The sequence below is a fragment of the Liolophura sinensis genome, chromosome 5 (assembly GCF_032854445.1).
Source record: "Liolophura sinensis isolate JHLJ2023 chromosome 5, CUHK_Ljap_v2, whole genome shotgun sequence".
In the NCBI taxonomy this organism is placed as follows: domain Eukaryota; kingdom Metazoa; phylum Mollusca; class Polyplacophora; order Chitonida; family Chitonidae; genus Liolophura; species Liolophura sinensis.
Window position 1 is genome coordinate 10,719,958 of NC_088299.1, and position 23,868 is coordinate 10,743,825.

The 23,868-nt window shown below is 40.3% G+C and overlaps 2 protein-coding genes across 3 annotated transcripts; one reads left to right on the forward strand and one right to left on the reverse strand.

The window, feature by feature from the left end:
* Positions 1-5,151: 5,151 nt before the first annotated feature.
* Positions 5,152-14,066, forward strand: LOC135465836 (placenta-specific gene 8 protein-like). Of its 2 annotated transcripts, none has more exons than XM_064743192.1 (4): positions 5,152-5,238; positions 10,732-10,924; positions 11,516-11,655; positions 12,046-14,066. In XM_064743192.1, exons 2-4 carry the CDS (start codon positions 10,768-10,770, stop codon positions 12,136-12,138), a joined length of 390 nt encoding a protein of 129 aa, XP_064599262.1. In that variant the 5' UTR covers positions 5,152-5,238; positions 10,732-10,767; the 3' UTR covers positions 12,139-14,066. The 2 variants fall into 2 exon arrangements, with proteins under 2 accessions (XP_064599262.1, XP_064599263.1); XM_064743193.1 differs by lacking the exon at positions 5,152-5,238 and adding an exon at positions 6,982-7,065.
* A 2,182-nt stretch (positions 14,067-16,248) lies between these two features.
* Positions 16,249-23,130, reverse strand: LOC135465446 (guanylate cyclase soluble subunit beta-2-like). The gene is made up of 8 exons (XM_064742686.1): positions 23,052-23,130; positions 21,829-21,933; positions 20,966-21,117; positions 18,470-19,676; positions 17,990-18,127; positions 17,615-17,713; positions 16,826-16,917; positions 16,249-16,440 (listed from the first exon to the last, which is right to left on the reverse strand). The coding sequence occupies exons 1-8, from the start codon at positions 23,128-23,130 to the stop codon at positions 16,249-16,251; spliced, it is 2,064 nt and encodes a 687-aa protein (XP_064598756.1).
* Positions 23,131-23,868: the final 738 nt, after the last annotated feature.

The following is a 23,868-nucleotide window of genomic DNA, read 5'->3' on the forward strand; positions in this document are numbered from 1 at the left end:
CTTTACCATGGCCATGGAGCTGTAATTTTAGCCAGTGGCTTAATGAGCAGTAATTTATTTTATACTGTTAACTTAGCTGAGATGTAAAGTATTGTTTACCAAATCCGCGCGTATTTCTACCTTCTCTTTAGTCATTCTTTTGTGTGGGTGACATGTGTTTCTTTCCATCGTTAGAACGTTTGTGTTTTACCTGGCGTAAGTCGGTGGTTTACCCCCCCCCCCCCCCGATCACTCCAGTTCCCTCCACACTCAAACCTGATCACCGTGATATAAATGAAAAAAAAATATCATGAGCGCGATGTTAAACATCAATCAAATCAATAATGAATTAAAGCTTTTACCTTCTGTTTTCAGTTTTCTTGTCCTTTAGAGAGGGAGGCCCAGCAAAAACCTCGCAGAAGGCGATCAGTGGGGGAAAAATCAACTCGAAGTTGGGCCAAAACCAAAACTCATCAGATTTTCCTGAGAGGTTCGACCTTTCAGCATAATGTTCCTCCTCAAATCTCGAATTTATCTCCGTCAATGTATTTTAGCATATAAACGTTTGTTATACTTTTAGGAGGCATTATCCCCTTGTATACATTGCATATTCATGAGTAGGTCCGATCGTTAAGTAAATGGAACTAACGCCTAAAGGGTTCTCCCGGTTTCAGCGGCTCGGTCCGGCGCCAACGAAGCCACAGGTTCGCATCCAACTTTCTATGTTCTACACGGCTGATTATTATCTAATCCTCAGCAAACAAGTTTTTCAACATGACAAGTTAAAGATCAGATGCGTGGTTCTGGTCAGTTTTAACTATTTTCGCAAAATTATTGCCATTTTTGTTTCGGTTTATTAAATCGCCAAGGCATATGTTATATATAGTATATGTAAAGTTACATGGTGAGCTGGCAAAGCTGTGGTTTTCATCAATTTTGTAATTATTATTCTGAAGTGGGGGAGGAGGGGGGCATATTGCTTTACTTCTGCATTGCTTGTTTTGTTTTGAATTTTCAAGGCCTGTAAGTTTTCAAGGCTAAGTACTGTTTCCATTTTATTCACAGGGGAAGCCAAGAAGAAAACCTTCACGTTCAATGATCTGGTTATGAATGGTACCAATAATTTCACGGATCCAGCGTCGAACCTAGCCCGCTTGATGCACGAGCCAGTTGAGCTCACAGAATCCGGAGAATCACTCTCCCTGCCCATCAAGTTCCTGGTGGTAACTATAGTGGCTGGCCTATTGGCTCTCCTCCTAGTTGTCCTGGGCGTTTGGTTGGGCTGGCGTTACGCCACACGCTCCATCGACATGCCCATGACGTCACGAAGCGGCTCTCGTGATATCAGCATCACTCCCGAGATCAGCGAGCCAATATTAATTCACCCTTCTGGCGCGACGTCCTCTACCGGAGCGACGCCCTCTACCAAAGCGACGCTCTCTGGCGGTGTTCCACCGCCTGCCAGAGTACCACGGTCTGTCGGAGTTCCGCTGCCCGGAGGTTCAGCTCATCCCTCCGAGGGCGGGGTGTGGCCTTTCTACGATCTGTCACTGTGATAATCATAAGCTAATGTCTCATTATGAGATTACAATGCAACATAAGATCATCCTGGGAAAAAAACATGAGATTGCATGATACGAAACCGTCCAGTGTAAGACACTGTCATTGGAGATTGTAGAATAGACTCGTATTCCTAGAACTCTTACATTTATCACCGAAGATTTTGTTTGTTGCACTGTTTATTATTAAGAATGTTGGAGAAAACTTCCATGTTGAATTTTTTTTTCTTTCATAGTGTTAAATTTTCGTTTTAGTGTTTAGGCTTATTCTTCATTATAGCTTTGGCAGTCTGTCATTTCAATTAAGACGCAACGTATAAATCATGTTTGTTGTTGTTGCATTCAAATTTGTCTTCGTTGACTTCAACATTTTAAAAATATGGAAAACAAAAATGGAAAAGAAATAAAAGTATATAATAAGATGCCGTTTTCTTTTATTATTTGTTCCATTTACCTGAACATGCAAATTAATGTATACCACGTAAGCAAATCAACTTATACTAGGGTAAGCCTTAATTTCAGTTGTACAGGGGCTTTGAGATTGTAGTTACAACTGATTGTAGTTACAACTGATTGTAAAATTAAGTTACGCCGTTTGCACAAGGGAATTTTAAGGCGGTGGTAACTTTTGCAAGTTACAATCACGATCTTAGGCCAAATCTGGCTCTTACATCAAAGTGGCCTGTGTAAATGCTCAGTGTACCGGTCAGTAACTTTCCTAGCCTTTGTTCTCAACAGAATTGTAAGTTATAATAATTCAATAGATAACGTCAACAACATAGGAAAAAATTTTCATAACATCCTTTTCATCACGTTTTCCCTTGGCGCTGATAGTCCTCAGACCATTAAGGTCGCAAGTTCCAATCCAGACTTCGTTGGTTCAGCTCTGAAGTTTGTCCGGTACCAGTACCTGGGGAAAGTTGGTGGTGTGCACTAATCCGGGCACTCCGGTTTCCTACACACACATCTGACGATATTCGCACAAGTGAAAATTTCGTCTTCACAGCATGATTAGGGTATTCGTGAGCTGCGTGCATGGCATGTATGGTAGTATACTCTCTACAGCACATTCGCCGCTCTCTACGTTTACTGTGCATCACTGCCACCAATAGCAAAATTTTTACACAAAAATCTTAACGCCGAGGTCACTGGTTTCACGGTAGTGAGACCGGGAGTGATGTCAGAAAACATAAAACCTCTGTCTCAGCCTTTGAGTTATAATAATACAATATACACATGCATTCTCTAAGAAGTGTGTGCAACATGATTCAAACCAACTTCTGAACAAATTTATTGATTATTACTTATTAAATAGGGCGAGGTCACCATTGACGAGGCTATGCCTCAACAAGCCGTCGTGCGACGCACCGGTTCCAAAGGACAAACTTTTGTCTATTGGTGGCACGGATGTAAAGCGAGCGTAAACAGCAGCAGGTGCACTGTGAGGAGCATGATATGATAAGCCTATCTAGGCGCTGTTCGCGTGTATCTTCTTCCACCAACACATGTTAATACAACCTAATTACTTAATTCTTCAACCTTTTCAACCACCTCTGCAACTAATATTTTGAAACATTCTGTGAAAACTGGGGTGTAGAGAAATAATTTGCACAGTTTTATGAAGCTTACATCTTTAATGACACAAGCAAATCATTTCAGTGTTCTTTTCATAATAATTGTATGCATAATTAAATTACACTGAAAAAAGTACTTTATTGGTTGAAAAGGTTGAAGATTTACAGTATACCAATTTACCCCCTAAACCAATTGATTTCCCAGCTGTGTGATAACATATTCTCCTCTGCTGTTACGCTGCAGCGCTTTGTATACAACTGTGCAGAAACAGTGACCTATAATGCGAAAAGGACAGGAGTTGACCGCTTGGACCGACTAGTTTTGGACACGTTATCATTAATAATAATATTTCCCATTGTGGACACAATGCTTCGCACGGCAATTTACGCTGTCAAGGTTCACAAATATATAGTGTGTGACAGGCTGAAAGAGCTGGTATCGGTGTCCTGTAACTTGGGGTGTTGTGTCTGGTGTCACAATTCCTTCATATACATACATCTTAAATCACTTTAAAATGAATTGGCATATATGTTGCTGTGAATTTTACGCTACAGGTCTAGGACTGTGTAGATGAAGAACAAAAGTGAAAATATGTTAAAAATAACTCTGAAGGACAAAAGCGATCCCATCAATCTGTACATAAATGAATATTCGTCTTAAGTTGTACGTTACGTTTTTCCGTATGCACTGACCCCTCACCATTATATTTGACAACATTCTATCCAGGTTTCGAACCCTCGACATGTACATGTAAACTGAGAATCAAAATGGAAGTTAGCTTTGGACGCGTATCAAAGAGCTGAAGATGATATACATGTAGTTACATTTACATTTCAGTTGATCATTTGTAATTATGTGTATTAAAAGATTAGACCGGAGTAATCGCTAAATACCAGTCAATCAAAACAGGTTACAAATAGAGCATTCGCCAAGGCTAGAAGACTAATAAAACTTCATACACCTCTGAACAGCTGGTCCCTGGTTATATTAAACTTTAACTCCGTCATCGTGACGTCTCCCTGGCTATCTCCCCTCCCAGGGGCACGTTATAGGACACTGTCGTCAAGACAACCGATTGGTAGATTACCACCGTGTTTACAGGGTCCAAGCTACTGGTGGTGTTGGGTTCCTCCAGTATAGTGAAACGACCTACACCCACCCCACCCCTTACCCGTCGCCTGTATCACTATCCTCCACTCTCCCCCAAAACTAGCCGTCTGCTTTCCCCCTGCAATTCTGTGACCGAGTGTCAGTCTCCCTCAGCTAATCCGTATCTCGCTACTACTTTTCTCTCAGTCCCACACCCTCTAAATTCCATACTCAGTTTTCGCATAGTAGCCAGCATGTTTACAGGATGGTATTGGCAGAGGCTCGGGTCGCTGAGAGCTGTCGACAAGCCTTAAACTATGACCTCTGATGTTACATGGGTGTAATTCGGTGTACGCAATCGGCTTAACGAAGTCGTCATAAATACAAATTTTTAGATTACGAATATTAAAACAAAAGATTTACTAATGCTATGGTGAAAGTTTTATACAAAAACACGTTTTATGTAACACAACAGCAGGGCTGCAGGGATATGTTACAGCGAAGAAAATAGTACCTCATGGGAAGTCTGCTGTGCTGAGACTGACTACCGAAAACCCCCGAATATGGCCGATTCCATCTATCTCTGGCTCCGCATCAGTTCCGAGAACGCTGCGTTGGGTCACATGCACAGAGTTTAGGACAGTTGAAAAAGATAGATGCCGGCAAGTGCGGGTTCTTATTGGGTACAAAAGTACGTGGCATGGATCGGACCTACTGAAAGGATAACTTTGAATGCAACACACGGTTAAAATCTGGTCGCAAGTTGGACCACAATTTTGTGTAATCCTCTCTTTTCTTAAGTACTCTGGGCTGGGACATTCGCTGAAATTCAATCCTCGATCGTCAGGCCTTGGTTCCTGTTTATATCAACCTTTCATCCAGACTGAAGTACGTGTACATTCTAGTGCTGTATCCAGACCAGCGTTAATAGGGTGCAGCGGCGCATGTGGGATCGGAAGGATGGCTTACTACAGCACATGGTGATGCCGGCGACTGGCTAACAGCTGGCAAAGTGGAGGAAAAAAACACACTCCCAGTAAGTACTGTACGTAAGGAGAAATGAGAACATGCTCTAAGCCAGTATATACAGACCGACGTGTATTATAAACGTATAATTGAAAACCCACGTTTATCTAGACAAACAATTTCTTTTTTTAACAGGATTCTGCTTTTTCCCTAATGCTACACGGAGTGTAACTAAATTATTTGACAAGGCAAACGACTGGCATCAGGAATCTGCTTTTTGGAAGCTTTTATCTGACATATGATATTTTTTATGGTTTTACAGAGAAAATAAAGGACGGCTGTGATAGTGAATCAAGTTATAAAAGATATTCGTAGTTTAACTAGAGACTGACAAATCCATTCATTGGGTATCCACTTATTTCGAATTTGATCATTACTGTACACTATCTGTGTATTATTTAGGTACGCTTACATAAATATCTATCACTGTTCATGTTGTTCAAACGTTTATGCTTTATTGATCTGATATACATGTAAATCAGATGTGTTTCAGTTTCAGGTTAAATTTACCTTTGCATGTATTATAAAATGAAATATGGGTATTTGGTAGTTAAATCTTTAAAAATCTTATACTATAGTAATAGACTTATATTGAAAAAACATGTATTTATCAGTAGTGTCCATCTTCATAAGCAGAAAGTACCGTTAGAAGTTTATGTCGAAAGATAGAATATTCTACCGTTAAAAATACAATCTGAGTTGAAATTTTCCTGTGAACATGCGAATGTCTTTTTTGTTCGCTGTCATTTAGAGCGTTATCCTCTGAGTGGCATGTATGAGTCTAATCGCAACCATAAAGGAATACAAGAGAAATATACAGGTCCATAATGGCATTTGATTTTCTGTGCCGCTTGTCTGATCACATCCTTTGCTCAGCACGATAGGATTTCCGGTTACGCCCTTTGCCTTGATTGCATTATAATTACAGTAAATCAGCTGAATGTCGGGCAGTCACTCTGATATACATGTATGTTCACCTATACTAAATTAGCTCATACCAGCTGTGTGTGCACAGAAACCAGCAGTCGCGGGGCAGACCCCATGGGGTGTAGCCCTATTCCCCACCTCCCCCCCCCCCCTCGCCGACCTCTTACCCATCAAGCATCATGCCCACCCGGCCCCACCCGACTCGTGAGCATCCGTGTTTTCTGTCTGTAAAACTTTTCAAGTCATGCTCTTAGCTCCAGACCGTTGACGCCGCCAAGACAGAAAATAATACACGGCTTAACATCACGATACAAGTCGGATTCTGTACGCGGTTAACAGATACAAGGGATCCCTTAGGGCTGATCATGCCATGGCCAGACTTCGCATGCCATGGCCAGACATCCGCATGGCAGGCATATTATCTCCTTAATCCAGTCCGCTCTCTTTATAACGTCATCGGAGACACCAAAATGTCCAGTACTGCCGTACTGATTCACTCAAACACCTTATTGACGCCGGTAGTGTACCACTGGTTGTTAGTTGAAAAAGAAAACAAAACATCGTACGATGCCGGATGTAACACAAACCTAATTGTGTTAATAAAACAAATGATATATAGCAGGGATAAAAGAAATCATGTGCTGTAGCATTTCTGCAGAGGAAAGCGTTGGTGTCGACCGTTGTTCTCAGAGGTCAGGTACTCGAATACATTTTCGCTATTGTTCGAACACGTCCTGTTGTATACGAAGAATACTGCCTCTCAGATTGTTCGTTAATTGCCGCTGTTGCGATATCTATGGGGCTAGTTATTTATACCGCAATGAACATCAAATACGACCCAAGGACATGCTTTTTGTTGCACAACTGGCTGTTACCCTGGTTATAGCGTATTCCCCGCATAATCATGAAGGTACGAATACTATTTATGTATACCTCCATTGTGTGGCAAATGTGAGCTTTGCCATTCAACAGTCACGTAGAGCTTTAGTCACACTGTACCAAAAAAAAAAAAGAAGTTGCTTTTATTGGCTTGTGACATTTTGCTAATGATAGTATTAAGTCAATCAAGATGACCTACAAATTAATGGTAGTATGGAGGTTAGGGTAGCCGGGGTAGGCAGGCCGTCAGAGTGCATGGCATCATCAGGGCTGGGCGATCCTCATGCTGGCCGCAGTTACTACCTCCCCACCCCACCCCCGCCTCCCCCCCAACAGACCTCGCCGGAATGTGCTTCCTGCAGAATAACTATAATTTTGTGGTTGTTATTTACTTAGGTCGCCCAGAAGTGTTATTGCAGACAGGCATCGAGGCTCTGTTTTATGTCTACAGTAAATACCGATGGGAATGATTCTAGATTAGGGAACCAGTGAGCCCCGCTCCTAAGGACTGTGTAGAGTTCAGGCAGACGTGACCATTACTGTTGGTTCTTTTTGGAATTTCATCTCACCTCAAATAGGTGTACAGATTCAGAATTATTTGCTTAATAAATTCATACAACAGTTAATACTCATCTGGAAAATGAATTCCAAAAAAATGTTAAGGCACCATGAGTGGTGGTACCAAAAATTGATAAATAATTATATGTACCAAATAGCTGAAAGAAAAGATACAGTGAAGAATCCTTACTGATCAACGGTTTTTCGAACTTCACTATTTTATTTATTTATTTGATAGTGTTTTATTTATATTTATATTTAGTATTTATTTGATTTTGTGTTGTTGCCGAAAGCCTCACGTGTAAGACGACGGTCAGTTTTATGGACGGAGAAATCCGCGTAGAGCGCACAAAAAAACTTGATACCTGACAAACTTCCTTACTTAAGGCTTGCACCCAAACATCTGCGAGCTTGATTCCATCACGCTGCCTCATTGTTGATGGGCTAGTAGCCTCAGTGGAGGCAGTGTAGACTCTAAGGCTTGTTAAAAACACCCAAAACGCATCATGCATTCAGTTATGATGGCACAGTGCTACCTAGAGCCTATTCGTTATAACAGTGATATGTGTATTGCCTATCTCAAGAATCTTACGTCTTTGCTTCAGCCTGTCTGTATATATGTCTGCCTGTAAACGGATTTGTGCGCGGCCTCTATTCTTCACCTCCGACAGCTTGGACATTACATTAATGCAGAGTGATATCCCTTTGTAGTGTAGTGTCAGAACTTATACATTTAGCTTTGGCAGAGGTTTGCGCCTTCCAGTTCTAGATATGAAATTGTGTGTATGTGGTGGGAGTGGGTGGGTGTGTGTGTGTGTGGCTGGGTGAGTGTGTGTGTGTGTGTGGAGGAGCGGAGAGGGGGGGGGGGGGGTAATTGCTGGTAGGGTGAATGTACAACTGAGTTATCTTGGGCGCGTGGTCTAGGGCATGGGAGTTAACCCTGGGACTCGCATCCTGAGGGCATCGGCATGCATTAGCAGCCGTGGGTGGAAAGGTGATCCATACTCTTGATACCGTTATATTGGTTGGTGCCTCAATGGCTCGGAGATATACGCGTGTATACCTATATCAATTACTTATCTTCTTAGGAAAATAAAAATCTATGTTATGTTAGGGAAAAACGTGCAGTTCGACATGTCACATACTGTAGCCCGATGAAAGATATCCCCCTTGTCCTAAGCGGTCAACTAATGCTGCGAGTGAAAGTGACTTGCAATGATTTCCAAAACGCTTTTCAGCACAAATATATATATATATATATACGCGCTTTTGATGACAAATATGAACAGAGCGTTCAGGATCTCCGGCGACCTTTGTGTCAAGTGGTATCTTCTTCTGCTTAACCAGGGGCTAGGGGATGTATAAGCATCCATTTGCATCAACACGGTGCTTGTATGAAGAGTCGCAATCAAAGAGCGGACGGGATATCTGTATTAGTATTTGACGTGAATGTTATTCACGGACTACGAGTTTGACATGAAAATTATAAAGTGGATTATTTGAAAGTCTTGTCTCCGAACATTATTTGGATGTCTTGCCTCCAAACATTATTTGGATGTCTTGCCTCCAAACATTATTTGGATGTCTTGCCTCCAAACATTATTTTGGCCAAGAATTTTCGATTGTCTTCCTTGCATCATTGAAAACTGATATCTGCTTCTGTCCATGATATGGAATTCATGCCTGGAATATTCATTGCCTGCCCGGCATCATTGAAAACTGATGACCGCTTCTCTCTTGTGTGTTACCGGCTTTATTTCTTATTTGTATAATTTCTTACATACCTTTATCTTTGGGAGTTAGTGCTTTTTACATTACATTTACGTGTAATGTGCAGGACGGATTTCCACCGCTCTTTTATTTAGTGCTGCTTCAATGAGACGACTTACCGAAGGCAAGTAAGTCGCCCCGCCCGAGCCATTATACTGATACAGGTCAACCAGTCGTTGCACTATCCCCTTCATGCTGAACGCCAAGCGAGGAAGTTACAACTTCCGCTTTTAAAGTCTTAGGTGTGACTCGATCAAGGATTTATCCTGGATCTATCAGTCCCGAAACGGACGCTCTACCAACTGTGCTATCTGGGCCGGTGACTACGAATGGTATATGAATGTCGGACTTGACGCTTATATTTACATGTTGCTAGCTTTATTCACTATTTACAGAATTATTTCTTACATACTCCTTTGGGAACGGATTATTTTGAAATGCCTCTTACGATTATCAACTTGGAACACCGTTTTGTGGTTTAAGAATATCGGACTTTATACTAGAGATTCAGATGAAAAATGAGTATATTAAAGATGGTTTTATTATAATGTATCCAGCAACACACGGAGGGTCGTGGGTTTTCCCAGGCTGTTCCCGCTCCCCCCCCCCCCCCCCCACTCCCAATGCTGGCCGCCGTCGTATAACTGAAATATTCTTAAGCACGGCGTAAAACACAACTCAAATAAATACATGAATAAATAAATATTATAATGTAAGTTCATATTTCAGGGCCCCCGATGGCAATTAAGTTGTCAGACAAATAAATGCAGAACTGACAGCAATATAAAAAATGTGCTCGTACTGAAACTTTTTCTTTTGGAAACTTGATATTTTTGTCACTTACATCAGGACCATCAAATGCAAACAAAAAAAGGAAAGAAATCGAACGAAAACGTAACCGCTGAATAGATGAACGATGTAAAAATGAAGAACAAAGGGATGACATCTCTTTTAAGTGAAAGACTGAAAATTGAGGTCAGTTAAATGGTAAGCCTCATTGTGTGGATAAATTTTTATCGATTACACTAATTTTATGATCGTGTTATTTTCACTCATAGTACAGCAATATGACACCTAATTCTGCTTAAGCCATAGTGCTAGGGGGCGTGTAATTTGCTATTAATTAAGCATTTACATGAACGGTTAGAATAAAACCCTGACTGATGTAAATGGACAAGAGGCCGTACTGTACCAGTTATGCGTTCCATTTGGCAGCCATCCCACTGTTGTTGCTGCTCTGGTTTTACTCTCTATGCTGTACGTATTTAATTATACGGCAAGCGCAATCATTCATTCTAGAAAAAAGGGCTATGTTTTATCGTTTACAAACAGCACAACTACAATATTGTTCTTATTTTCCCTCTCACAGTAGTCAGTGTTGTGTTGAAGACACCCCACTCCCACGATGTCGAACAACGTCACCGTGACGTCACAACCGTCACCTCAGCTTAAGAACAACTTGGCAATGGCGCGAGAGATGAACCCGGCTACCATTGACAACGCTATGTGCGAGAGGAAATGGGGGACGCAAATTTGTGGCTGCTTTGAAAATAAAAGACACTGTGAGTGAACCGTAAATGAGTGTGAGAAAATTACCGAACGAAATGCATTTTAATTGTATTTATTTCTTTTTGTGATTGGTTTTTAACTCAGTACTTAAGAATTATTCGCGTATACGATGATGGTCGGGTTTATATGAATGGGTGTAACCTAGTAAATCACAGGTGTTAGAATACGTCACACTACTGTCAACCCCATTTGATAGATGGTTGACTTTTCCCCGATGTTTGCTACCTGCCTATTTCAGGTCAGCTCGGCGCATCACCAATTGCCGCACCTTCCTACGGCCAATAAACACATTTTATACCTCTGATTTTTGTTATTTGCTTGTTTCATGTCTATTGTCTTTTCTTTGGTCGCCAAATTCCTGTGACCAAAATATGAACATTTCACCTTTGAATTTTGTTATTTGCTTGTTTTCAGGTCTATACTCTCTTCCTAGGTCGGCAACTTCCACTGACTAAAACAAGAACAATTTGCCCTTGATTTTTCTTATTGCCAGTTTTCTGGCCTATCCCTTCCTTTGGTCCTGCACCCTCCTGTCACCAAATATGCACACATCACCTTTGATTTTTGCTACTATTTGTTTTCAGGTCTGCTCGGCACTTTCCTGTGGCCTTGCATGAAATGTCACATGGCAAATAGGATCGGGGAATTCCCAGGGGTGGGTTGTCTTGTTCCTGGAGGGCTTTTAGCCATGCGGGTTAAAATTCGGACACTACTGGGAATAAAGGTATCTTCAGTGTTAACAATGTTAAATTTTCAAGTCGAAAGAATTACGATCATGATTTTGTCGTTTCAAGTATCGGATGTTACATTAAGTAAAATGAAAGCGAGAAAAAGGCTGTTCTTATTTTGCGAAACATGCAAATTCATGGCAGTTATAACAAAACATGTCTAGTTTATTCATATTTGTTATATCAGTTTATTCATTATTTGTTATATTGTTCATATGTGTACATCAGGTGAAGCAGCGAGGGCTGGATTCGAAATCACGACTTCACTGGCCAGGGGCCTGGCGGTGACGACGACCTCGTGGTTTGATCGTCTGACCCCGACCAATTAAATCTGCCCATACCAGAAAACCGTTGTTGATGTTATTCCAATATCCGGTCTTTTTCAGGGTTCCATCTGCCAGGACTGTGCTGTGGTGACATTTTGCGAACCATGTGCAGTGTGTCAGATGTCCAGAGAACTCGACAAGATGGGCCTCTGATCCTAGCGCGACCAGCGGGAGATCTTAGAAAAGAGTCTCTGGGCTGACTTTTTTCAACTGTGTACATCTACGACAAAAATCTCCCCCTAGTTTCGTGTTCGGTATTGTACAAATATGAAACAAATATTTTTTTCGTCGTATGCATGCACATTCGCAACTTGTGCTTTGGACACCTACATGAAGTGGTTGTACAAAAAGTGTCGCTCCACATAGCGGCAAATGCCAACAGGTACTAGGAGCAGCTGGCCAGCACAGTGGTAAATTATTTACATGTATTTGTGACAAGTGGTCCGAATTGTGGTAAATTACACTGAAGTATTTAAAGCAGGTGCTTTGCCTTGAAGTGAAAAAAACATGGGTGTATTGGAGACAGATGCTCCGTGCTGTGAAAAAATACACAGCATGTATTTGTGACAAGTGGTCCGAACTGTGTTAAATTACACTGAAGTATTTAAAGAAGGTGCGTGGCCTTAGTGTGGAAAACATGGGCTTACTGGGGATAGATGCTCCATGATGTGGAGAAATACACAGTATGTATTTGGCACAGGTGATTTTCAGTGTGGTAAACTTCATATATGTATTTGGCAAAGATGCTTCGCATTTGAGTAATTTACATACATGTGTTTGAACACAACTGCCTCCCATTGAGGTAAATTACATACGTGTACTTGAGCACAAGTGCCTGTCGTTGTGGTAATTACATACGTGTATTTGAGCACAAGTGCCTCTCACTGTGGTAAATTACATACGTGTATTTGGCACAGACGCTCCAGTTTGAGGCAATCGCTGCATGTGTTTGAGATAAATTCTGCGATTTGTGGTAAGCTTTTGCGTATATATGAGGCAGGTGATAAGATTGGTGCAATCTTTAGAGAAGAATAACTAAAGCCCTCATGCCAATGGTTTGAATCGCCATGTTTGCATTATTTGGAATTGCTGCCTAACTGAAATGCGGAGTAAAGCTCAAGTTGATGTGAATTGCTTCTACGAATTGCTTTGGAGATCTTTTCTGAAAAAAAATGTACGTTGGCTGTGTTGCAACAGAAGGGGCCAATGTCTTTGGGCATTCCTTGAAGAAAACTGGGACGACTCAGAAAAACGTGGTGATGTTGTAATGCCAAAACTGTTGCCAGCATAGTTTTCAAATTTCTTGAAATCTGTGGAGCAAATGGCTATGTGTAACTTTATTAACGAGTTGTATTTTAGGAGTGTACAGAGTGAAGTTTTCTATTCACTCAAAAAAGTGATGAGCTAAATTTGACAGAAAGTCTGTTGTCTCAGTTAGGCTAAAATGTATTCGGTAATTATAGCATAACTCTGTGTCGTATTCAACATAACAGTCTGTTCAAATATAATCTTGATGCTGAATATATATGTATGAGGTGTATTTCACAGAATTCATTCCAACGTCATTCAAACAACAGACTTTCTGTTAAATTTAACAGATTATTACTATTATTTGATAGATGCCGTGACAATCCGTTCTTATTCATTAAACGTGTGAATGCCATCGGTGACCATCCGGGACATCCGAGACACAATCTATTCACTGACCACAGTGTGTACAATACAATTGGCTTGCGGTTATCCACTGACTAGAATGAACAATCTCCCCAAGCATTACCGTAATCAGATTGTCGCATGATTTGTGTTTTAAAATAGCATTGACAATGTTTGATAAAGCGTCATGGTGAAACACGTGGTCTATATATGCGATTGTTGAAATCATGTCTTATCCCCAAAAACTATCAGTATTTTCGTTATGGGACTGAGTATCTGATGATATGTATACTTTAACTGTTTTGAGCACGATATGAGAAATTTATTCAGTTAGGTATATAATTGTTTACTCCCTTCATTTTTTAAATGCTCACAACAACAATTTGCAAGTGGACGAAGTGATAGTACAATACAAATAAACAACGTAGCATTGCTGTTGCTTTTTTGTACATGTTGTTTGTTGTCTTCGCCATTCTTCACCATCCTTTTTTGCAAATTACGGATATTTACATTATGTTTTTTTTATTTACTGAATTGCGCCATAATCATGGATATGTGACTTATTTATTTATTTATTTATTTATTTATTTATTTAGGACAAATAGTCTTAAACGAACGTTAGCCTAGGCAAACGGTTCCGATCGTCGTTGCCCGCTTTAACTTTTGTCACAAAGGCGCCACGAACAGGGAGAATGAGAGAAGGTACAAATTCGTCATTGAACTCAGATAAGGATAATTGTTGTATTCAAACACATACATTTAGATTAATGAAAGGTACTCCCGGTTTCCTTTTTCATTTTCGGTCACTTACCAAAGACGATTCGGGCACGACAGTCTTTGTTTTGTTCGCTTTGGCTTGACTACTTACGTTTGAGATGTTTTCGTACATAGAAATAAAGAACAGAAGTATTTTAATGCAATTTCATCATTTTATCCACTAAACGCTTGTTGATTTCTTACAAGCTGGAATACACATGTACAAATGTCAAACTTTTCATGTTTCACTTGTCGCCATAAAAATGACAATTTACAGACAATAGTTATCGCGCATTAAATAATTAAGCTAAGGAATTTTAATGAGTGATAAGAAACATTTATTGCCAAAAACATATATATAATTCTCGACCCCTAAACTAAACTCTGCATTTCAGAAATGCATGTAGTTCCAATATCAGGATTTTTTTTACGATGATGGGGCAAGTAGGATACAGTAGGGCTATTTTTACCTTTCCATTTCGATCTCAAATCCCCTATTGTCCCCCGCATACCATTTGAATGTTCGACTAGCTTGTTATTAAAGAATTTGTCAAAGGCATAAATTCCACATAAGAGTTTTCATTTTTTTTTTATTGTGTTCACACAATCGGTTATGTTCAATACATATCAAAGTAGACTTTTCCCTGCGTTTCAGGGCCACCTTGCCCACCTGAACATATAAAATAGTAAACTACATCTACTAAATGTCAAAATGTGAATATATATAAATTAAAATCTACCTGGATCTAACTTCTAACAGATTAGAAACAAAGAATGTAGGCCTGTGTTTAACTTCTCTCTGGACGAGATATAACTTGCATGTAAATGTACGAGTCATATACATTATTTAGTATTTTGTAGTTTTACGTGAGTCCTGTTCTTACATAGTTCAATGAGAAAGTCTGTCTGGGACACAAAGTCTAAGTCGCATTAAAAAGATCGTTTTATGCTATGACACTACAGTGCTCGTGTATGATATGCATATACCTAAGGGACTATGAACACAGATACACCGAAACGTGAGATGTAGTATATAAGTAAAAACAGAAGAGTTCATGGCCTTGTACCGCTTAGTTAGAGGCCTGAAAGAGCTACAAGAGTTTCGCGTTCAAAAATCCCTGTGATGGTAAACTTTATGTGTACAAAGGCACACTTAAGTTATTATGTACAAGCAATAACGTTACAAATTTATAGGTAGAGTATTCATTCATCTTATTCATTCTACACCGCCTGAAAACAGGTCCCAATGTCGTTATGGTTACAATTATGTCTCCATAACTACAGGTAGGCCTATTATATGATAGGCCTGATATATGGTTTGCCTATTATATGATAAACCTGTCCGCGAAGCGACCAATGCTTGATCTGTATCTTTGTTGTAAACTCCATGACAGCAATAATATAAATATTCCAACTCAAAATTCTTAGGCCAGTTTTGGATTTTGCACAAAAATCTTAAAGTCTCAAAAAAAAAATGTTTACAAAGAAAAATATTTTTGTGAAAGACGAGGCCATGGCCACGCGAAAAAGAACAATAATAACAATCGGCCTTCTCTACCTCCATCCAGCTTGACGCAGATTTATTCATCTTAACTTTATTTTGCCCCTTGTAAACATTAAAACAACTTTTTACGTTTGACATTTAACCATAAAATCTCTCTTCCAATTCATACAAATATTAGGCTAGACTACCGGTACTTGTAATTTGTATCACGTATAGGTCTAGTCTACGAGCTTTTTTCTTTCTACATTTAATAATGGTAGCCTTCTCTAAGTTCCATTACAGTGTCCGGTCCGACATCGTCAGGGTACTCTGCTATAGGACCGGATTCAATTGTGTCAAGTACGACATCGTCACTCAGTTTTTGCTGCCTCAGCGATCTGTTTCTTTAGCGGCACCATGGTTTTGGGAGGGTAATCCGGCAAGCATGTTATCTCCCCTGGTAGCTCTTCAGCGACTCGGGGACACTGTAAGCTTCCAGCTTCGATACTCTCGTGGGATTCTCCCTTTCCGATGAGGAAGTAAGTTGTCAAGTTGCCTTTACCCTGAGAAAAGAGTAAAATAACAATGCCATCGTTATCGCACTGAATCAGAGTTGGAAATTTCTTCCTGTTTAAACCATTTTCGATTTACTATACAAATGCTTGATGTTTTATATGGTTCTGTTCGACATTTATCATAACTATGCATTTTGTTAAAGCGAATGAGGTGCGGGCTTGGTTCAAGTTCTGTAATATTCCAAACATGCACTGCAAGTGAGAATTTCCAAGTCACGTGGTCTGTCTGACCGAAAAACGCCAATAGTGCACCTTAATAGTTAAAGTATAAACTATTTTTTATATAGTTTACTTGTAAAGAGTTTGATCCAGACTAACTTTAAGTGGTGGGTATGATCTCACTACACATCTTAAGGATAATATTCATTCTCACCTTGATTGGGATAGTGCCACGGCACTGGGTGACGTAGCCACCGTGCTTTAGGAGAGCGCCTCTAGTACTGGCACTGATATGAATCCGGTTCGCTGTTGAAAAATATTTATGAAACTTTATAAGAATACATCAAACATACATAGTCATAAAAATTAGACAATGGGTTGAGTTGTGCCAAGTGGGATTCCTCCATTATGTCAGAGCTAAGATTTGTATCCATCCGCCAGAAGTATTTATTTATTAATTAATTTATTCAATTGTTGTTTAGCGCCAAACTAAAAAAATGGGAGGTCAGAAGTATGCCTGAAAATAACAAACTACCGTATCCCACGAAAAGTCTAAAAAGCAAACCTATTTACTTTTGTGATGTCCAGTTCAAAAGATAGACTTCAGAGTTCAAAGTAATCCAACTGGCACATACTGAGAAAACTGAAAGAGCCCCCTTGTTATTTTAACAGTAAGGTGCGAGTCTTTTCTATAATCCGAGAACGCAGCTGTTGCTGCTGGTGTCACCCGAACCCTTTTTGCCTTTTAGGTGCTATGAGCGTTTTGATCCGTTTCCACCCCTCTTCCGAAGAAACTGAAGTCATATTGTCTGCTGCCTTTTCTTTTATTTCTATATTAGCAACCATCAAGACCCCCTGGTGGCGAATTAGGCACAAAGAAAGGCTGTGGTGTTAAATAGTTTATTTATCAAACATCGGGTCTACAATTACGCAACATGATTGTTTACCACGTACACAAAAGTTATACAAAGGCCTGTAGGCCTAATTTGTACTGTATACTTACGCAGACCATTGGACTCCATCCGCGAGGCTGTGTTAACGGTGTCTCCAAACAGACAGTACCTCGGCATCTTAGATCCGACAATACCAGCCACCACAGGTCCTAGGAAGAGAGGTAAAATGGAGTATAAAGAAAAAATCTAAATCTGAAAATTTTTTGTCCGTAGTTCGTATAGTTTCTTCAAAAGATTTTAGCATCATCTTTCCACACCAAGAACTCACTGACACAGGTGACGTCATACTTATTCAAAGACAGTGGCATGTTGTTAATATGTGTACTAACTTGTAAATGGGTCGAACTGGTTGTAGTGTTGAAAACAGACAAGGGATAGTAAGGATAAAGTGAAGCAAAAAATAACCGTGAACTGATGTTGCTTACCTGTGTTAATGCCGATCCTCAGGCTGATCTGACGGGAGGGGATGAAATACGTCCTCCTCTCATTAACACGTCTGATCAGATCTAACGCCAGGTTCGCGATCTCGCTGGAGTGGCTGTCGCCATTACGCTTTGGCAGACCTGTATAAAGGAAACGTTTCAATTAGAAGACTTAAAGCAAGGCCAGTAAAACCAGATTCGCGAAGACAGTGGGATAGTTGACCAGTGATCAATGATAACCGGTGAAATATAGCCACTTGTCAGTTTACTTCAGTTAAGGTTTATTCTAATGGATAATGTAAATGCTTAATTTGCGGCAACTTGTGGGTAGAAAGCAGTCTGAGACCGAGTGAAACTCAAGGCCATGCACGGGTTGCTGCAGACCAGCCAGCGTACAACCGGAGAGCGAGCCAGTATGAGCTGGAACTCACAGCGATGGCATAGATGAAAAGATTTAGGGTCTGTCACAATTTATGTACTGACCTGATGCTATCATGTAGGAGTCATTAATAGTTTCCACTTTGTACACGTCGTAATGATCCAACACCCCGTCCATAAACGTGTACAGATTGTTCAGTAATGTGACCACCTCCATGGGCGTCACCTCGGATGTTATCTGCGCGAACCCGACGATATCGGAGAAAAACACCGAGACGGCTTTATAGTACTCCGCCTCAACTTCGCCGCTCCTTTTCAGAATTTCGGCGACTGGCTTGGGCACCATCTGATACAACAGCGTGTCTGTCTTCCTCTTTTCTCTCGACAACTCCTTTGTCTTGTCTACCAAGGTGATGGCGAATCTCTGAATGTCGCTGGTTAGGGATTCCATAGCAAGGATGACGATGGGACAGAGAAGGATGACGAGGACCAGCAGAGTGGCACTGATGGCCACCTTCTGCGTTTTGCTGTCGATGTTTGCCGTTAACTGTTCTGCGATAATGTCGGCCAACTCTAGCTGCTGGTCCAACAGCACCTCTAGGTACAAGGTCATTGTATCGTACCACTGCTGGCCCTTCTTGGTCGACGGGTGCACGCCGCTTCTGCCGTTCATCATGATTTCCGTCCTCAGCTCCTCAATCAGATTCGACAGGTTTCCTCCCTCAACTGTGATGCCGTAGTTCAGAACGGGTTTCACGATGGGCGAGTAATTTTTGGCCGATCGAAACTGGTTTTTGGACATGTAGCACTTCTGCAGGTACCACTGGTAATCGTATTCCCTCTGGAATTTCCCTTTAACGTAAAAATTCGAGCCAAGAGCTCGTTCAATACCAATGTCATCCTTTCCGGTGACGATCTTCAAATAGGCGACGAGTGGTTTCCAGATGGTGCCGTATTTGGATTCTCTGATGGAGTCGTACAGCCACTGGATGAAGACGGTGATGGCGGACGTGTAAAACTGAATCTCCTTGTACATGTCTTCTCCGTCAGCACCAAGCCTGAGCCTCTGTGAGCTCAGCGTCAACTGGAATGCTTCCTTGGAGGAGAATTCGGGTCGGCCGTTGACGTCCAGATCTCCAGGCCATCGGGACAGGTCGAGCAAGGCGATGTCCGTCTTGTCGTATTCGGTGAGGAGAAATGACTTAGTCGCCGGCCCGAGCGTGCTGTAATAAAACACACTCATGTCTCTCTCAACCTGAAGACGATGGATAATCTCACCCAACTCCGTACTAAGTCGCAGAATCGTTTCGGTCTACAAAGAGATGTATTAAATCTTGTATTAACTATGATAAATACCCAAAAACTTCCTCAATAGAGAATTTGTCTGATTGTTGATCAGAAAAGACATCATAAAACGAAGCCAACGTCATCAGCATGCCAATGAAACTTACAGAGATAAAAGGACCTGAAATGGTAAGGCGGGGAATCGGCCCCGGTGCAAGAAACTGCATGTGCATCTCAAGAAGCGAAACTGACTATAGCTGTGATTGACAGTTGCTGACACTCTCGTGAGGCTACTTCTTTTCCAGTTCTGTTTTACTCTTCTTTTCCTGTTATATGGTAAAGCGCCAAACATACACGGAAGCATAGTGTAGGTCATAAAATCGAAGGATGGTAGACTTCTCCAGTCAGTATCTTTTTTTTCACATCAGACATTGTAAACTGGGGAAAGTCACTGCATTACAAATGTAACTTTCAGAAAATTATTGACCAAATCAACAAATATAACAAATGTTCAGCCTTATACTTCCGGTGCGCATAACATGCTAATGTTAATGATTACCAGAGAACCAGTCAGGATTCGCGTATGATTTCAATTTCGCTGCCATACGTTATGTAATACCATAATTTAACAATTATCCATTCTAAGTCATGATAACATTTAGTTAATGCAAGACAGCTTATATCTTGTATCTAAGAAAAAAAAGAACAACATTCGAATTCTATCTTGAGATTTAAAGACCCATAGATTCCTAGCTCTCTGTACTCGGATGTATGCCTGACAGGTTATGACCGAAATACGATTTTTAAATTTGCTAAGATATGACCAAATTGATCACATGTAGTTTTGTTTTTACACATGAAGACCAGCGTTAACCAGAACAAAAATTTGACGGCACATAGAAATACTCTTATGAAAGTTTCAGTAAAGATATTGTTCTGGTTAAAGTTGATCTTCATGTTGTAAATTAAAAGCACAGTTCCTCGTTTGAACGAAAAATTGGCGTTTTGATCGAGAGTGTATTTTCGATGGGTTATTACCAAGCAACCATCTCTTTTATAGCCATATAACTTTTATGGGTGATTCGACCAAGCTTTATACTTCGGATTTTGGAAGTTTACAGAACTGTGCTGGGATTTTGAATTTTGCTCTTTCTTATCCTACCTCTTTGGGGCCGATTCTCCGCCTTTACGTACCCCATCCTTTCTCCACCTCTTTTCCGAAATAACGTTATTTTATTTGTTGCCTTTTTTTAAGATTTTCGTACACTGCAATTGCTGAGCAAAGTTATCAAAGTAAGAGCAAATTGTAAACTATACCCTCTCTGTGGCATTCTTTTCGTTGACGTCGTCAGACAGTGTTTGAAGGGAGAGACACCACAGTGCTAGGACAGGGACGAAAACTAGCACCAACATCTTAATCAACTGCTTTCTCTTCCCTCGGTCTGTCAGAGGCTCCCCTCGACACCACCCTGCACGTACATCAACAACATTCAATATTGATATATGAAGACAGTGACGTCGTGCGTTCAAATCCTACTCTCGCTGTTTCGGCTGCTGTTCTAAGTCAGTAGGTTTGTCAGGTAAGGAACAATTGCAACAATATACTGATTATTATTATATGCATGTTCTAGATTGACCGTTCTGAAAATGGTTCAACCTGAGAATGAATATGAGTCTTAATGCCATCAGACTATGGCAGATATTTTCTCAGAAAAGTGCAAAGAAGGGCAGTTTTCTAACCTAATTCGTTTTCATATAATCATATTTAAGCTTGGGGTTTGTAAAGCTACTACTAGTATATTAATTCAAGATATATACAAAGGACACGTTACAAAATCTGTCAAGTACAGTCTCTTTAAACACGATCGCACTAAGCCCAGTGATAGCGGAAACAGGCTGCAAAAGCATTCTTTTGGTAACTCTGTATTTATCAGATTAAGTCAAACTTGTCAAAGATTTAAGAACTTTTTACACATGGACAGGAAAAAAAAAACGAAACCAAGATCTCGTCACGACAGTAGTGAAATAGCAGTTTAAGAGCTTTAATCAGTTAGTCAATGAGTTATGTTATTCATTGTATTTGAATGCGGCTTTGGTATGACGCGTTTGTCATATGCCCAACCTCCGCCTTGACTTCCCAGATTTACATATTTTGGTGAACTTTGATCTAAGCCACTCACCTGTTGGTTTCGTATTCTGTTTGAGAATATCGCGTAAAGCATTTTCAAAAAGTTCCTGGCTTGTTAAGGACACCAAGCTTTTCTTCTTAGCCCGTAGGCGATTTTCTGAAACAAAACAATACAGAGCACTTCGCATAAATTCAATCTTGACACACACTGAATATTTTGTAAATGTCTGTAGCTATTTGTTCTTTACTACTAACAAAACCATCTACACGCTTCTAGCTATGTATGAAAATTTTGTCTCACAATATGTAGACTACATATACGCTTATACACAGAGTGAAAATACACAAATGCATAGTTAAGACGAACTAATAAGGCTTGGTTATATGTATTTTACTCTGGACACACGGTGCCGACGACATAAATGCTGAACCATCTCTTTACATACTGTGTGGGCCTACTGTGGGCTTTACTCTTGGCACACCGTGTGTTACACACGGCACAAATGTGTTCAGCTATATTTTTTACTCTTGACACACCGTGTATTGCACACAGTACAAATGCTTAGCTTTGTGTTTTACTTTTGACACACGGTGTGTTGCAAACTGCTCAAATACTTAGCTATACGTTTTACTCTTGACTCACCGTGCGTGCACATAGCACAAATGTTTAGCTTTGTATTTTACTCTTGTCACCGTGTGTTACACACAGTGCTTAGCTATGCTTAGCTATGTGTTTTATTTTGACACACATTTCACATTTCTCATAACATTTCACTGTGCACACTGCAGAAATGCTTACCTACATGTATACATGACTTTCTTTCTTGGCCGAAAGTGCAAACTACACACACGGTTCGGCTACGCGTTTATTTCTATCCCTACAGTTAAACAGTAATATTTTTTCAGATTTATTTATTTATTTGACTGGTATTTTACGCCTTATTCGAGAATATTTTGCTTATCCGACTGCGGCCGGCATTATGGTGGGAGAAAGCCGGCAGAACCGCGGGGGAAAATCCACGATCACCCGCAGGCTGCTGGAAAACTTTCCCACGTACGTTTCTTTCTTTTCAGAAAAAAAATTTTCGTTCTGGGAAAACCAGCAACTTATTAAGTTTGGTGTCACATCTTGTACCACACGATAGTACCAAATTAGGCCAAATAAAAATTATTCTAGTCAAATGAATACGTTATCTGCATCGAACTGCACTTTTCGTTGCATGTGCTCGACGTTTTTGTCGCTAGTTCTTTTTTCTGGTTCTGATTTTAACTCACCCATCACCTCGCCCTCCATGGCGTTGTTCATGTGAACGAAGTCCACGTCATTTTCTACGTCTGGATGATCCGATGTCATGATGTTCATGTCATTCACGGGCTTCTGTCATTTCAGATACTCCTCAAATATGTCCTTATGTTCCCATAGAAACCAAGCCGTCACATAGCAACCGTTTCTACATGCTTCTGACGATAACATTCATTAAAATTCCTGGGGACACAATTATGCAGTTGAGATTAAAGTTACGCTCCAACCATATCCACGTTTCGCGTTTTCATCCAATTAGCGCATTCCTGATGTCCTTCCATTGCTTATGATGCTGAGGTAGTTAATATAAATAAAATCCTCATCCATTGTCAGCTGATTAACTGGTGTGCCACAACTCTTGGTGGTTAAGCGACACCAATTTTTTGTGTTTAACGGGCGAGACTTAAAAAAAAAAGCAAAAATGTAAAAAAAAAAAAAATGAAAATACACCTTTTTATTTTGTCCCGTTTAGTGCTTTGGATGATTTTCCCGTTCTTCTAAGGCTTTCTGATCATATAAATATGTCTTCAACAGGAAAAATTGCCCAGATAGTCCACATTTTCCACAGAGACAATGATTTATTTTTACTGTTATACCTTCCTCCCATCACCAAAAAAAGATTTATTCTGTCCGTAAAACAACAATTAGTGTTGTTGTGGCATTAAGGCGCTATACATCCTGGTGGATTTTATACATTGCAAACACATAAATATCCATTTTTCATCCTGCCGTCAGAATTTATTATCACATGAGCAAGACTTCAGTCTTAACTATCAACTGCTTTTTAAC